General features: G+C 39.7%; 1 protein-coding gene across 4 annotated transcripts in view; it reads left to right on the top strand.

Moving 5' to 3' along the window:
* The window catches only part of LOC127938267 (1-phosphatidylinositol 4,5-bisphosphate phosphodiesterase beta-1), an 87,753-nt gene that overhangs the window by 38,569 nt on the left and 31,486 nt on the right, over window positions 1–17,698 (top strand). For all 4 annotated transcript variants that reach the window (XM_052534740.1, XM_052534742.1, XM_052534741.1 and 1 more), the window contains exons 3-5: window positions 4,578–4,646; window positions 16,729–16,869; window positions 17,309–17,388. In XM_052534740.1, coding sequence (XP_052390700.1) covers window positions 4,578–4,646; window positions 16,729–16,869; window positions 17,309–17,388 — 290 coding nt within the window. The remainder of the gene's footprint in view (window positions 1–4,577; window positions 4,647–16,728; window positions 16,870–17,308; window positions 17,389–17,698) is intronic.

Genomic DNA, 17,698 nt, shown 5'->3' with positions numbered 1-17,698 from the left:
TTACAATGCAAAGTCAGAACTTTATGTAGTAAGAAGTCTGACTACACTCATATGCTGTGGTTTGGTTTTTGATGGCAAATGTAAAATCACCAGACCTTCTCAATAACATACTGTCACCCTAAAGAGCACCCATCTACAGATCTGTCCCATCATGCAATGAAAAGCTTTCTGCCTTAGACCATGTCCTAACCACACACAACACGACACATGATAAAAGGAATCTTTTCCATGTTAATTTGAGTTTTTGTCCTTATCCGTTGTGACAGTGACAGGCAAAGTTTCTCTATTAGAAACGGTTTCTATTTATGTGGCATCGCTGCTGGAACAACAACATACAAACTATGACAATGATAATCTCAGGTAGAGATTATGTGCTCTATTCAATGCTAAAAGTGAGTTTGAATATCATTTTGCTTGATCTTTATAGCCATACTGAAAACGACAACAGATAGTTTACCTCAGTTTCGAAAAATAAATTAAAGCAAACATGTTTGTTAAAACTGTGAACTCAGTGCAAACTAACAATTGTAATCTATAACAAAGATGGAATCAGTGACTCAGTATTTACCTTTAATGATGTTAAAAATCTTTAATATTTAATAATTGGTTTATAAACTTATCCATTTCATTGGGAGTGCTGTACTTTGGAGAGAGAAGCCGTATTTGATGTTTGAGTGATTCTGTCGCGTCTGGTGAGGACAGACAAGCTGCTCTTCGCTGGACTCTTGTAGCGTTGCGTCTGGTTGGGACATGGTGTCAAGCCATCAAAAGTCCTTTTCCCCAGATAAAATCACCTTCCATTTGATTCATTTGAGTTTAAAGCGGAGGGTCTCCCTCAATCGATGTAGTGTTGGCTGTTTGCAGTGGGAGGTGTTTCGAGTCAAAGGTTAGCATTTCCAGCCTCAGCATAAAGGTCTTGCTTTGAAGTGTGTTTTAAAAAGCCCCAGCGCTGTGTGAAGCCACATCCAGTCACGGAAAGAGGGAGAGAGTGTGTGTGTGTGTGTTTGTGAACAATCATCTCTACCATTGCAGTAGTACACAGCAGGGCCACATGAGTTCAAATACATTTGGAACTCTACAGCTTCCCATTATATATTCATTTCAATGGAAATGTGGCTACGTTACCTCTAAAATGCACGGGCAGTTCAACCATATGCAAATTGTATGGCTCCCTCAACCATTTCCCCTATCCTTTCATATTAATTTAATACACAAAATCAGATAATTTTTAGTGCCACAAACTGCTGCTCTCCTTCATCTTACTAGATGTTTAGCTCTGCAAAGACAGAGAATGCTCCAGTATCATCAATCATTACATCACAAACCCTCTTATTGCTCACGGAAATTGCAGCCATTCTGTTTCTGTTTCCTTCTGAGCATCATGCTCATGAGAAGCTAGTGAATATATTTGCATATAGGCACATGTGGTTTTGTGTAATGTGTAACCAGATTTTGTTGTCAAATCCAGTCACAGCCTTGATCTTCTGAGGTCTATGGTGGACTGATATAACCTCGTGCATGCAGACGATGGGCCCTATTTTAACGATCTGAAACGCAAGTGTCAAAGCGCGAAGCGCAAGTAAGTTTGTGGGCGGGTCTCGGCGCTGTTGCTATTTTCCCGGCGGGATAAATGGCTCTTGCGCCCGGCGCAAATCTAAAATGGGTTGGTCTGAAGTAGCTTCATTATTCATAGGTGTGGTTTGGGCGTAACGTGAAATAAACCAATCAGAGCGTCATCCAACATTCCCTTTAAGAGCAGGTGCGCAAGTTCCATTATAGATTGCTATTATTATGGCGTATTTACCAGGCGCACGCCAGGAGCGGTTCACAGCCGAGGAGACTGATGTTCTTGTAAGAGCAGTGAAAGACAGAGAAGTTGTGTTGTATGGGGATGGGAGAAACCCACCCAAAATAGCGTCGGTTAAACAGGCGTGGGAGGAAATAGCCACAATTGTTTCATCGATTTTTTTTTCCTGGTTCTTGACGGACAAACCAATTTGTCAGATGTCCTTATTTACATATATGACCTCAAACAGGTCTGATCCTTAATTACTACAATTAGCCTGAATAATTTGTAAGCTAGATTTATGCCTATTTTTTCACATCTTCGTGGCACACCACAATGATTTCCGTCATCTCATGTGTTAATATTTTTTTTAGTGTAACAATTTATGATTTGCAAAAATAACTGTTGCATCTGTGTAGATTACATGAGCAAAGTGTATGCGCGTTGTGCACGCTATACATTATGGTCAAGCATGCGCCCTTAAAATAGCATAATGAACAACGCGCAACGCGCCACTGACTTTAGACTAGGTTTTTTCTGGTCAGTGGCGCAATTGTTTAATGGAACAGCAAAATAGCACCAGGGATCGTTTGCGCCAGAACACGCCTCCTTTTTTGCGCTGAACCGCCCAGGGAGCGCAAGTTCATTCACTAGTTTAGCGACGTGCTTCTGTGGAGGGAAAAGCGCGCTTTGCGCAGGTGCAAAATAGGAATGACACATGCGTCGGTGTACAAAGTCAATTGCGCTGGGTGCAAGATAGGGCCCTATAAGAGATTCCCTACAGCAGTGCTCCGACTGGAGCTGGACACCTCATGTACAGTACAGATCAGCTTCATTGGTGCCATCACATCCAGATGTAAACACATTTGTGAGCATTTATTGTCCGATCTGTGGTTTTGAAAATAAATTAAGTAAAAGCCACAGTCCAGTTTGTGTCTCTCACATAATTCTGACCTGCCTAATCCAGGTCAGAAGTGTCACTGTGCCTATATATTAACATTGATAGTCAGATGATTTCAGTAAGGTTTTGCCATTTTATTTAGCAATATGAATCAGACCATCGTCTGTCTGATGTCAGATTAGAAGTGGTGCGCATCAGCCCAAACTTCAATCATTTAGAAACTCCAAAATGTTGATGTTGAACAGAAATCCACTATTTTCCACAGACTATAAATGTCACTTTTCATTAATATCCATTTCAGCTTTTGTGAACAGAAAACAGTATGGAGGACAGGACTGTCCTCGTGTCATTGTGTCCTGTAGAGCATCACTCACACCTTTTGCGTGAGGCTCTTTTACGAAACAGAGTTTATTTAAACGTCTGTCTCACTCTTTAAACACTTCTCAGAGAGGCAAACAAAAGGTTCTGAACCCGATGCACTTGTTGTTTTAGAGACCAATTTAATCAGCTTTAGAGAGCGTTGTCATCGTATCATATGTTGGTAGTGTCTGATAGTGTGTGTGGCCGAGTCAATCCATTGACCTCTGTAGGAGAAGAGAAGATGCTGACACTTCATGACTCAGTACAGCGGACTGCAGAATACAACATCATGTCCACATTTGGTATTTTCTTCTGAATCCAAACATGCATGATCTCACTGATAATGCTTTAGATAACTGCTAACAAGTGTTGAAATTAAACTGAAGGAGGAAATTATTAATTCTCTCAACATTTGCGCTGTCTGAAAGTGCACAAAGACTATTCAGAAACGTTAGTTTTCTGCCATCTTTGTCCCTTACAATTTCAAAGATCTTGAAGATTAGAATCTTGCTTATTACTTATAAAGCCCTGAATGGTCAGCTGTAATCTCAAAACTCTAATAATTTCGCAATCTTTCCTTAGAAAGCCACGTTTCTAGCATTTGTAAAACTGCATTTTTCCATCTCAAAAATATATCTAAATTATGGCCTATGCTCTCAATGTCAAATGCAGAAATGTTAATCCATGCATTTATGACTTCAAGGTTAGATTATTGTAATGCTTTATTGGGTGGTTGTTCTGCACGCTTAGTAAACAAACTACAGCTAGTCCAAAATGCAGCAACAAGAGTTCTTACTAGAACCAGGAAGTATGACCATATTAGCCCGGTCCTGTCCACACTGCACTGGCTCCCTATCAAACATCGTATAGATTTTAAAATATTGCTTATTACTTATAAAGCCTTGAATGGTTTAGCACCTCAGTATTTGAATGAGCTCCTTTTACATTATACTCCTCTACGTCCGCTACGTTCTCAAAACTCAGGCAATTTGATAATACCTAGAATATCAAAATCAACTGCGGGCGGCAGATCCTTTTCCTATTTGGCGCCTAAACTCTGGAATAACCTACCTAACATTGTTCGGGAGGCAGACACACTCTTGCAGTTTAAATCTAGATTAAAGACCCATCTCTTTAACCTGGCATACACATAATACCTTATTACATTTCTATAATTCAAATCCTATAATTCTGTAATTTTGAGCGCTTTGTTCTAAAATAAACCTTCAATATGGTGATATATCCCGTTTGGAACATACTGAGAGTGTTTAAGGCTTCTGTATGTAAATGAGCTCTGTTCTGATTGGCTAGCGATGGGCTTGACCTTCCTCTGAACAGTACGCTGCAGCTTTAAGAACACAACGTCAAAGTCTTTTATTTAAAAAGAGCAAGAAGTGACCTGTTTCCAATCATATGTCACGATTATATATTCATTTAGTTTTATTACATTATTGTCTTTTGTAACTGTGCTGTGGACACAAGTTTAAACACACTGTTCTCATAATATTCATAAGTCATTTGTGATTGCAGGAGACCGACCTGTTAGATGTCTCACTCATCAAGGATACGAGAAATGGGAGGTTTGCCAAGACGCCAAAGGTAATACAGCATTTAAATGTGTTTCTGTGTTGATCATTTGTTCTTTCAATGAAGAGCTGAGCTTGTGTTTGTGCAAATGCTCCACGAGATGAAACTGAACAGACTTCTTTCTGTCATTTCTGGCGCAAATACTGTATGGTTATAAATATAGAGTTTTCCAGAGAGGAATATGCTGTCAAAAAGCAAAGCTGCTTTTCACCGGATATGCCAGTAAGATTTCATGTTTCACAAATAACGAAAGAAAGCCGGAGATCTTGTATGTGTGTATGAAAAAGAAAATTAGAAATTAGTTAGAAAATAGTTTTCCAGATAAATTGTCTTAGGTGACCAAAACATTTGCTTTTCAAGAGAGCATTCAGAATCCTGCAGCAGCTGGACAGAGAAAGAGCTGATGGTTTCAGGTTCCCAGAATTCATGAGTGCTGATGTGAGAATGGTGTCATTGTGAAGTGTCATGATGAAGAGCATCACGAGAGCTGCTGAGCGGATGTGAGTGAGCTCAATGTGCGTCGACTCGTCCGACTGATGCTATTGTCCTGTTCACATAGCAGTGGTGGCATCGGTCACTTCAACAGTCACTGCTCAGAATATGGAAAAATGCTGTTTCCCATGTCATGATAGTGGCCTTCCAGCAGGGTCTAAGATTGATGTCTGGAAAGAGAGACGTGTGTGTGCTTCACATCGTCTGAATGAAAGCATTTATACATACAGTGTGTATGAACACTCATGCAGGTCTTCGAACACTCACAGGAGATTCGGCTCCAAGTGACTCATTTGTAGATCAGCAGAATGATGAGCGTTTGAACACGGTTTAAATGCTCCAGCTCTCTTCCAAACATCACATCATGTCCGGTTGTCCCATAAAATCACATGCTCAGAGAACAGAATTCACTCAAGTGTATATTAACCCACGTGGGCAGTTTTGATTTTATGTTTATGTCTTGGTTTTCAGTCCTGTGGTGCTGTCCATTCACATCATGACTCATTAAGTCACCTGACCTGAATGTAAAACAGCCACCAGAATATGATGATATCAGGAGAACCCTGCCGTAAGATGAGCGTTAACTAAACTAGACACTTTCTGTAAGAAACATTGTAATACCATAGTACTTTTAGTTTGTCAGGGGAATCCAGTGCATTGGCCAGGTAATGTAGGTTAATTAGTATATGCCCTCTCTCTCATGTCACACTAATTTGATCAAGCTTTTTGCCCTTATGAGAAAACAGCAGCTGTGGGCGCTCAGATTAATCATCCAAATTCATGTCAGGGAAAAAACATGGAGGGAAATAATGTTCTCATAGTTGTTGTTGTTGTGTGTGTGTGTGTGTGTGTGTGTGTGTGTGTGTGTGTGTGTGTGTGTGTGTGCATGTGTGTGTGGGTGTATGTGTGTGCGTGTGTGTGTGTGTGTGTGTGTGTGTGTGTGTGTGTGTGTGTGTGTGCGTGCGTGTGTGTGTGTGTGTGTGTGTGTGTGTGTGTGTGTGTGTGTGTGTGTGTGTGTGCGTGTGTGCGTGTGTGGGTGTATGTGTGTGCGAGAATATTTGGAGAATGCGTTATGTAGTAAATATATCAATATATCAGTGCACTAGTAGTATACTTGTAAGAGCACTATTTCAATGCTCCTTGGGACTACATTGGTCCACTTTCTAGTATATAAAAGTATACTTTTAAGTATAACAGTAGTAAACTTTGAGTACACAACTGAATTACATGAATGTTTTTGGTTTGTTCAGAAGCAGTTCTAAAAAGGCTATTTCAAAATACTACATAAACATCACAGGCTAATACACAGCAGTTAACTTTTGATTTTCTCCTGTATATTGATATTTTTCCTGCTCTTCTTCTTTATGTTGCTTCCTGCTTTGTGCCCCTGATCATTTTCTTTTTCCACTCATTTTTTAGAAATTATGCTTTAAGAGCACATAAATGGCAAAACCATTTTAACTGCGTTCGCCGTGCATAATTAACGTGTTTTGATGATATAATGTATTATAATCAAGTCATGACATAGAAAGCTGTTGAGAGAAAAGTAAAGCAGTGTGTTTCATTATTGTAAGAACTGGCTTATGTGAATGCTGAGAGGCCTGAAAGCTACTGATCTACTGATGGCCTTAACGTGGATACCTCACTTTCTCCAGGCAGTCAATCAATTTAATTGCACATAATCTGTTTGAGACAGAAGGCTCAGAGTCCAGCTCTTTTTATCTGGGTTCTCACAGTCAGACGATCTGCCTGGACACCAGAGAGCCCGGACAAAAGCCTTTATCCAGCAGCAGATCTGTCCTGCATTCCTCTGTATACAGTAGGACCCTGTTCGGGTTTGTTCGTTAGATTCCCTAAAGCCCTCATCAAATTACACTTGTTTGTGGCGATGAAATTGTAGAAGCCTCCTAACCCTGAAAGAGGAAGTCTGTGTAATTATGACCACAGCTGGTCTCCACACCTTCTCTCAGCAGGTGGGCTGGTGATGACCGGTTTTCTTGTGTAGTTTATGGATTTAATGTAGTTGATGTAGAAACCGAAGTCAGCTTGTAGTAGTTCACCCTGAATGGGCACATCTCCTCTACAGAGCGCTGGTGAATAATGCTCTGCTGCTTTAGCTGGGGCTCTTTCTTCAATAGCCTCAACATGTTAGCATTTCATAACCAGCTTTAAAAGAAAGAGCTTGAACACTCAGATGTCTTTTATGCATGTTTTACGTTTGCTCTGAAGCCGGTGTCACGTTTATTCTTTTAAGAAATTAGAGAAACTAATTTTGTCTAAGATTGTCATTTTGCACAGAAATAGGTTATGCTGGAGCACGTGAACCTTTATGAACCACGAGGATGAGAGATGGCAGCTTCGATTAGTGAAGGAAGAGAACGCTTTAATGAGTATAACAAACATTTATAAAAATAAATATAAAAAAAAGTGAGTGCCCAAACAAACAATGCTATTTTTCACTTGGACGCTGTCCTCCAGGCAAGTTTGGATGAATCCCACGGTCTTATGCTGATGAACATTATATTTATATTTCAGTCGATTGATTTTTAATCAGTGATGTAGAGCTTATTTGTTAAAACCTGTTTGTATTTGATTCCAGAGATTCTCTCTGTGTTAGGAGGCAGGAGGTCAGTCATCTTCATTCATCTCATCTTCCGGAGATACTGAGCTCCACAATCCAGATTGAATGGATTCGACTCATTTATGCCACTATATTCAAGATGTGTCAGGATGCTGCTTTTCATTTTGTCCAAGTATTTCTGTCTTAGGAGACGCTCTTTAATTAACTGCTGAGGTTGAGAGTGGATTCAAGTGGATTCATAAAGTATTATGATAGGGAGACAAATATTAATGAGGGGACGGTCTATAGAGTACGGAGTTAGTGAGAACTGACTGTTATGATCAGCAGGTTCACCATCTTTCCAAGAATGGGTTGTACAGTTTACTTGCTTCACAAGAGAAGGTGGGGTACATTTTTGGCATTTCTTGAGGATTCTGAGTAAAGACCTTTTGGTGAGACAAAGTTTAAGAATGTAAAGAATTTATTCTGTCATAACTTGTGCTTTCTTTTTCTTTTCATTTTAAGTTTATTTCATTTATCTGTGTTTATTGGATCTACTATAGCAATCATGTTATTTGGGTGGGTTAGGGGAGGGGTTCACAAAACATTTAATTATTTGCAAATTGAATTTACTGTTTGCCCATTTTTTATTTTGATAATTCATTAATTTTAATTCAAATCCTCTGTTAAGTGGCAAAGTTTTTTCCACTGAGGTCATTTTGTGTAATGTGTAAAATGCAGTCGTGTTGTATTTTTCTGGAAGCTGAATGAATCGATGTACATGTAAATGTAAGACGGCTTCTCAGTACAGACCCTTGTTTGTTGCTTTGAAACCTTTTGTTTACACTACCAATGTGGTTGTTAGGCAAGGGGCAGTAAATGGCGCGGTGTAAAGGTGCAGTGATGTCATGCTACTGCTACCATGGCTACCATGCTAAGCTTAAGGCCCTGCTGTATTTCTAAAGGTCTGGTCGGCGTTAGTCAGGTTTACTGCAGACTTTTCCCAGCCTCTTTCATTCTGGGTCCCTTTCTAACACAAAGCACAACGGGAGCCGAGCCATTGCTGAGGCACTAATCTGCCACAGGGGACCGGAACATTGATCTTCTTTTGCTCTGCGTCTTTCCATCTGGCAACAGGTGCCTTCTGGTTCCTAGCAGTGATTCATGTTTCCGTCTTGGACAGATTGTTGTTTTTGTTGGAAATGGAGCAGCGAAACAGAGCCTCATTTGTTTGTCGTTGTTGTTGTCTGATGAAGTTTCACAAATGCATCCTAAAGCACACAAAAAAGTTCATTTTTATTGACCCAGCACACAGGCATGTGCCACAGGAAATATGACAGTAATGCAACAGTACATGTCTGCTTCAGGCAGGTGTAAGAGAAGTCTGTATAAGGCCATGTCCACACATATCTGGGTTTTTCCTTCTTCTGTTTTAAAAAAAATCTCTGTTCATATGAAACTGCAAAAGCATGCTATGAAGTACTGTCAAGAGTATGCCAAGCCAACAGGTGGCGATAAAATCTCAACCGTAAAGTAATGTTGGCCAATTCAAACCTGGTGCTGCGCTTGCGTGTGGTCGAATGGCCCAAACAAAAATAACCACGTTCGTGTGGGCAGGGACTTAATCATGTCATTGTCTGGAAATATAACTCTTTATTTATATAGTCAGTTCAAGTCACCTTTATTTCTATAGGGTTTTATACAATACTGGTTGTGTCAATATGGTGTCAAACAGGAAAGTAGTTTGTTAATGATGCAAGAAGACCATAACAAAGAGTCATTTTCCAGCTAAAGTCAGTTCTTTGATGATTCAGTGATGTCATCATCCAGTTCAGCTCTCTTCAGTAGTGTCTGTGCAATCAGTCAAGTGTCCCCAACTAAAAAAGCCAAAGACAACAGCAACAAGGAAGCAAATCTCCATCGGTGACAGATATGGAGGAAAAACTTTGGGAGGAATGGGTTATGGGAAGTGTTCCCGGTTCCAGTTGACCTAATTAATGCAGCCTAATGATCAGCCCGCAGTTGATTTTGATATTCTAGGTATTATCAAATTGCCTGAGTTTTGAGAACGTAGCGGACGTAGAGGATTATAATGTAAAAGAGCTCATTCAAATACTGAGGTGCTAAACCATTCAGGGCTTTATAAGTAATAAGCAATATTTTAAAATCTATACGATGTTTGATAGGGAGCCAGTGCAGTGTGGACAGGACCGGGCTAATATGGTCATATACTTCCTGGTTCTAGTAAGAACTCTTGCTGCTGCATTTTGGACTAGCTGTAGTTTGTTTACTAAGCGTGCAGAACAACCACCCAATAAAGCATTACAATAATCTAACCTTGAAGTCATAAATGCATGGATTAACATTTCTGCATTTGACATTGAGAGCATAGGCCGTAATTTAGATATATTTTTGAGATGGAAAAATGTTTACAGATGCTACAGTACAGTCCTGGTGTTTCATGAGAGGCAGTGATTTTACTGCAGATTAGAGCCTTCAGTGCTCAGCTGCTGCTGAGCGTGCCAAAATCGAAATTTCTGATGAGATGAAGACAAAACATTTTAGTGGAAAAGTGTTTTTAATCATACAATTGTTTTCAGTGTTTTTGCATATGCATAATAATGTCATAATGTGTGTTGGTACAGATGTAGTGATGAAAATGCTGAGTTTCTGTTGTTGTTATTCCAGACAGCATCTATCAGAGGGAAATCTTCTTGTGAACACTTTGAGCTGTTTAAAGACTCGTTGTCATGAGACTCCTCAATAAGAGCATTGTGGGATGAACTGAGGGCACTTCACATTTTGCCAGGATTGCTTTTGAAATGTAAGGCTGACAACGAATCAAGTTTGTGACTTTGTGTGTGGCTATTGTCTTAGTGTTGAGATCCTAAGAACTGTATTGTCTGTGAGCTCTGACTTAGTAAACATGGGCAGAACATTGAACATCAATCTCATGTTAAGCCATATAATACATAACTAATGCAGATTTATATGTACTTAACTTTTGACTGAATGTGTTCAAAATGCATTGCAATGAAATATCTCTATTTTCTGCTGTATTCAATATCTCAAAAAGTTAATGTGATTTATGCAGTGTTGTGATAAATGTTCAGCCCGTGTGCGTGTTTCCTGTTTTAGCGTGTTGTTGGAGAGTATTGTGCAAACTTCAGCTGTGTCCAGAATAATTCCTAATGCTCAATCGATCAAGAGTCTGCGACACGTCTCACATTTGTGTGGACATGCAGTCGATGCATTAAATGATGTTCCTGCCATCAGCCGAATTATAAAAAGCTGAACTCCCATCATTGTGACGCTTGTGGCTGTTAATATTTCTGTTCCATGAATACGATGTTAATGGTGTACAGCCAGCTTGTAAAACCAGTGCAGTTCATTTTCAGCGGGGTGTTAGAGACAGACAAGCTTTATTGTTTACTGAGGGGAAAGTCAGCTCATAAAACAGCAGCAGCATCAAGCACACATCTGTATTCTTCACTAAACAGTCTGAATGTTTAATTGGCTGTGAGAACGAGGAAACATGTCCTTGTATGTCAACTTCAGGTATTTCTTCTTCTTTAAGCATAATCTTACTTCATTTCTCAAAAAACAAGACTTCCTTTCTCATGTCATTTTTAATCTCAAGTGAATGAATGTGCATGTGCTGCTATTAACTGACTGTAAATCAATTCATGCATCTCTCCTCACAGTCAGTTCATTCTGCTTTGAAATGCTGCAGTGAGGAAGAACCTCCCGGAAAGGTTTGCTCTGATACAGAGACACAGACACTGGGCTCGCATTATATCAACTCAGGCTGCTCACATTGTGCTGAATAAGAAATTAAGGATTTTATGTCAGGCTTGATGAGTTGAGCTTGGGCAGGTGACATGCCTATAAGACTCTGAGTCCAGCATTGGTGTTAGACTAAGTGTTAAACTGTTATCACTGAGTGTGTGTTTGAGCTCCTCAGAATGAAGGATTACTCAGATCATGTGTGTTGTTGAGGAGCAAGTGCTGACTCAAAAGATGCACCATTTTCACCAGAAAACAGATGAAAAACCCACAGAATGCCAGACACATCTACAGATCAGAATATACTAAGACTCCTGAACTCTCCATATGTGCTTACATACAGTATTTGCATAATGTAATAGCATTACGGATGGTATTATGGAAGCTATTTCCTGAATGTTTTTCATATCATTGCTTTTTAAAATGCTCTGTGAATGCAGAAACTATTTCCTGATTTTCTACATTTTATTGTGTTTTGAACTTGTCAAGAGTCCAACCATTTAAGTGAACCAAGGGCGGTTCATACTGCTCTTTATTATAGAGACTTGAGCATGCTAGCCGTAGCTTAGCTTGCACACTTCAAACACTGAGCTGTCATTTCTGACAGGCCTCTTTCTGGTTAATTAAACCGTCTAATTGAGGATTGAAGCGAGCGGTCATTAAGCGAGTCTGTGGAATCCTCCTGGTCAGTGAAGCGTTGACTGACAGTCGACCAATAAAGAGCTGACCTTTGGAGCAGCAGGAATGAGTGTGTGTGTGTGGTGATGGATGGTGGGCAGCAGGAAGTATGACTGAACGGACCAGAGACTGCTTACATCTGCCTACCTCCACCACCACGACTCAGTGATGAAGGGCTTTTATATCTGTGTTACTGACTTTATTTTTAAGTTTTTTTTTTTTGTACTTGTAATTAATTAAATACCAGTAAATGTACATTTAAGGAATTCTTACAGGATCAGGGTCAGGAATCTGCTTTACATGAACCACACATATCTTTGTCACTTAGTCCTTAAATCAAAATCCTACAGTCTGTCAAGCAAGCCCGTTGATGTCACACAGTCAGCCTTGGCCTTTGCATAACCAATTCATTTGTTTTTCTCTCTTTATTTGGATCTTAATGGGCTCAAATAAATGGGATCAGATGCTTGATAATGATTACAAAACTCAAACAAGGCAAACTAATATAGGATAATAGATGCTCTTTCTGTGGAAGATGTTGAAGGGTTAAGAAACATGAAAAAATATCCACAATCCATGTCAGATGGTGAAAATCATTCAACATGCTTGATTTGAGCTGCGGGGATCATTTGTTTCTCTCAGAGAAGAGCTGTTAATTGCAAGTTCTTTGTTGTAAATGCATTTCTTTTCATGCTTTCAACATACACACACACACACACACACATACACACACACACACACACACACCCAGGATCCTGGCTCTGAGACATCGGGCCCCTGCCAGGCTTCAAGCCTCAATCACCACGGAAACAGAACTTTAAGGCCAGTCTTCCAGAAGCCCCACAATGCACCAGTGCTGTAATTCAGTCCTATGTGCAAATGAAGTCATGATGTCATGAAACATGTTTGCAGGTCATTTTACTTCTGTAATATGACTCGTTTGAATGAGGAAGCCTATTCATCTAGACTGGGATTTAGTGCGTTGATTTTGATTGATTGGCTGGTAAAAGTGTCTCTATATGACAGTTGGATGAAAAATAAGGGATTGGTGACGTCAGCATGGAGCATGTTACTACATTCTGATGGTTATGAAGGAGGCGTGCTTAGTCAAAAACAAAATCAAATCACCTTTATTTCTATATTATTTCCATATTTCTTGGTAGATTGTTCCAGAGTTTGGATGCTAAATAGGAAAAGTAACCATTCTGGGCTTTATGAGTAATAAGCAAGATTATACAATAGGGATATATAAAAATATATCGTGGCTGCTCTCTTTAGGGTGTGAGTATGCTCATTATACCATGGTGTCAAACTGTTTTCCTTAACCTTCCTTAAGCGTAAAGGAGCAACTGTATTTAAAGTGCTAGAAAAGAGAGAGTCCATAGTTTCTGTTACATCATCAAGTTGTTCTGAGGTTTTGGATATGCTAAGGAATTTGGATACATCAGGAAGATAGCTTAAAAAGCAGTCTTTTGTGGTAGAAGTGATGGTTCTTCGATACTTGTAACAAGAACTAGAATTTACAATTTTGTCTATATGAAGTTTGCACAGAACTAAATAATGATCTGAGATATCATCACTTGGCTGAATAATTTCAACACTATCAACATCAATTCCATGTGACAGTATTAAATCTAGAGTATGATTTCGACAATGAGTAGGTCCTGAAACATGTTGTCTAACACCAATAGAGTTTAGAATGTCAATAAATGCTGATCCCAATGTATCTTTTTCATTATCGACATGGATATTAAAATCACCAACTATTAAAACTTTATCTGCAGCCAGAACTAACTCGGATGTAAAATCACCAAACTCTTTAATAAAGTCTGTATGGTGCCCTGGTGGCCTGTATACAGTAGCCAGTACAAACATAACAGGGGATTTATCATTAACATTGGTTTCTCTGGATAATGTTATATGAAGCACCATTACTTCAAACCAGTTATACTCAAACGAGTTATACTTGAAGCCTGCCCTCTGAGAAATCCTGAAAACGTTGTTATAAATTGAAGCAACTCCTCCCCCTTTGCCTTTTAGACGTGGCTCGTGTTTATAACAGTAATCTTGGGGGGTGGACTCATTTAAAATAATGTAATCATCACTATATATTGATCAGTTATCATATTATATACAAAAAGTGTTTTCATAGAAAGGGATCTGATATTCAATAAGCCAAGCTTTATCAGTTGTTTATCCATATTGCATCTGTTTTTTATTTGTTGAACCTCAATTAAATTTTTAATCTTAACTTGGTTTGGACGTTTTTTGTATTTTCTAGGTGACAGAATGGAGAAAAAAACCTTGGGAGAAACCAGGCTCAGTTGGGGTCAGTTCTCCTCTGACCAGACGAAACCAGTAGTTCAATTCCAGACTGCAGCAAAGTCAGATTGTGCAGAAGAATCATCTGTTTCCTGTGGTCTTGTCCTGGTGCTCCTCTGAGACAAGGTCTTTACAGGGGATCTGTATCTGGGCTCTAGTTGTCCTGGTCTCCGCTGTCTTTCAGGGATGTAGAGGTCCTTTCTAGGAGCTGATCCACCATCTGGTCTGGATACGTACTGGATCCGGGTGATTGCAGTGACCCTCTGATCTGGACACAGACTGGATCTGGTGGCTACGGTGACCTCGGAATAAGAGAGAAACAGACAAATATTAGCGTAGATGCCATTCTTCTAATAATGTAGCAAGTACATCAGGTGTTATGTGAAGTGTTTCCGGTTCCGGTTTACCTAATTAATGCAGCCTAAAAATCCTTTAACGGATTTGGATATTAAAAGCATATTAGTATGTTATGTGTATGCCAGGTTAAAGAGATGGGTCTTTAATCTAGATTTAAACTGCAAGAGTGTGTCTGCCTCCCGAACAATGTTAGGTAGGTTATTCCAGAGTTTAGGCGCCAAATAGGAAAAGGATCTGCCGCCCGCAGTTGATTTTGATATTCTAGGTATTATCAAATAGCAAAATCAGCATCTTCAAAATTCTGGTCAGCAGAAGCAAGCATGAAGTGCTCAAAAATGTCTTGGTGAATGGGTGCAGTGACTTTGGTTTTCAAAAAACACAATGGACCAACAACAGCCATGCCATTGCCATGACATTGCACCCTTCCTCCAGACTCTTGGACCTTTATTTCCAAATTAAATACAAAACTTGCTCTCATCTGAAAAGAGGACTTTGGACCACTGGGCAACAGTCCAGTTCTTCTCCTTTAGCCCAGGTGAGATGTCTCTGGCGTTGTCTGTGGTTCAGGAGTGGCTTAAAAAGAGGAATACAACAACTGTAGCCAAATTCCTTGACACGTCTATATGCTTTGACCCCAGCCTCAGTCCATTCCTTGCAAAGATCACTCAAATTCTTGAATCTATTTTGCTTGAGAATCCTATTAATGTTGTGGTTCTCTCAGTTGGTTGTGCATCTCTTTCTTCCACACTTTTTCCTTCCACTGAACCAGTGTTCCTTTTAACCTGCGTGGATGCACGGACACACAGACTATAAGTTTCACAATTTGACTACTGAACTAAATGAACTTTTCCACGACATTCTAATTTATTGAGATACACCTCTCATATATATATATATATATATTGTACTATGAAGCCTTATTAACAAGCCTTTGTAAAAAGAAGGGTTAGCACGTTTGTAAGGTAACAATTTTGACAATAATGTTCAATGTTTGTCATGTGACTGCTTATTGTAATGGCCTACTGTTGAGTCATTATTGAGTCAAAACGGACCTGCTTGGAATCGGCAGACAGACTGGCCAGTCACCGGTCCGATCATGAGGAAAATCTGAGAGCTCTGAGAAATACTGAAAATATTACTATAAATTGTTGCAACACCTCTCCCTTTACCTTTATAACAGCACTCTAACCCTTAATAATACCAGTTCAGGATTACGTTAACAGTGCTCTGACAAAGTGGCAGGGATTTTCCAGCCTGTGATGCATGTCAGTCTGAGTGATTGATAGTCGTTGATATCAGCACTTTCCATTTATTGATTATGTGTGTGACCGCATATGCTGTCCAGCTCATTTTTACTGTCTGTCAGACGCTGCAGGACAGGGCTTTGCAGTCCAGCTCTGAGATGAATTTTTATTCCATGCAAATGTGAGTCTGACCTGCATCAAAACGCAGATGCAGTCTGAATCTCTGTCTACAAATACAATGGTCAAATCAAATAAGTGAAAAATTCAAATTATGCATTAATTAGCTCTACACAAGATGATAGTGTCGTTATTCAGATCAGTTCTAGTTCTGTTATGTTCTGTTCTTGTGGTGGCTGCAGTAATGGTGCAGTAAAGTGAGATGTGATGGACTGAGGAGTACAGATTGTTTTGCAGTGTTTGTCTTTGTTTGATTGGTTCAGTTAGTGAACGTTTGTTGTGTTGGTCTGTCTGGAAGAACAAGTTCATCACGTTGAACTAGAAGAAGGATCACTGAAACACTGGACTGACCAATCAGCGTCCAATCCAGTGCCACATCAGACCCTTTCACAGATTTATCGTATAGTATCGTTTCCTCAGCACCTTTTGACAACCGTTTTCAATTGTTTGCATGATGCATTTGCTTTGTTTTCTCCAGGAGGCCAAGCTGCGAGAGCTCCTGGATGTGGGGACTCTGGAGGGGAAGCTGGAGGACAGGACACTCACAGTGGTCAGTGGTGCGGACATGGTCAATATCACCTACCTGAACTTTACGGCCTTCAGCGAAGAGGTGGCCAAGGTAAAATCTGCTCTGACGCTTAGAAACAGACACTGTGTTGAGAAGAGAAACACACTAGATATGAAATTAAACTATGTGGTTTGTAATATTGCATACAGGCTGCAAAACCCTCGTGTTTATGCTCTCTAAACACACAACTATCAAACCTTCAGTGTCTAGCTTTCAATTACACTCCTTAAAGGAATTTCAGAAAATAGTTTATATTGTTTATATATGACCACTGGCATCATCTGATTCACTTTATCAGAGCCACAAACACCACTGAAAGAAAACACTAAAGCTAATGGAATATATTTATGATGGTCTTTGTCCGTTCACATACATCAGTGAACCCTTTCCTGCATTCGGCTGCTGATTGTCTTTTGTAACGAGTCTCTTCAAGCACTAAACTTTGACCAGACTTGATAACGTTGTGATGTATGTTTTTTTGTGTGTTTAGGAGTGGGCTGAGGAGCTTTTTAGCTTGGCATCAAACCTGCTGGCACAGAATTTATCCAGAGAATCCTGTCTGGAGAAAATGTGAGTGTTTCCTGTTCCTCTAAGAAAGAGATGGGTTTATGTCATAATGTCATGAATACACTTTACAACATACATGTTTCTTATTTCACATAAACAGAGGTTTGCCAGCAGAGGTTTTGTAAAACAACAAAATAAAATGCCTGGACCAGTGAATGTGAGGCTTTTCACTCTATAATGATGCAGCATGTGTAAGCCATTGTGTTGGTCATTCTAGCTCACATCTGTTGGTTCTGACACTGAAATGAAAATGAAAACCAGCTTTTCTTCACAAACTCAGTGCTACTGCGAGTCTAAATGACTTTCAGCCTTC

The sequence above is a fragment of the Carassius gibelio genome, chromosome A20 (genome assembly GCF_023724105.1).
Source record: "Carassius gibelio isolate Cgi1373 ecotype wild population from Czech Republic chromosome A20, carGib1.2-hapl.c, whole genome shotgun sequence".
Classification (NCBI taxonomy): domain Eukaryota; kingdom Metazoa; phylum Chordata; class Actinopteri; order Cypriniformes; family Cyprinidae; genus Carassius; species Carassius gibelio.
The sequence above is the reverse complement of the archived record's forward strand: the minus strand, read 5'-3'. Positions and strand labels throughout refer to the sequence as shown.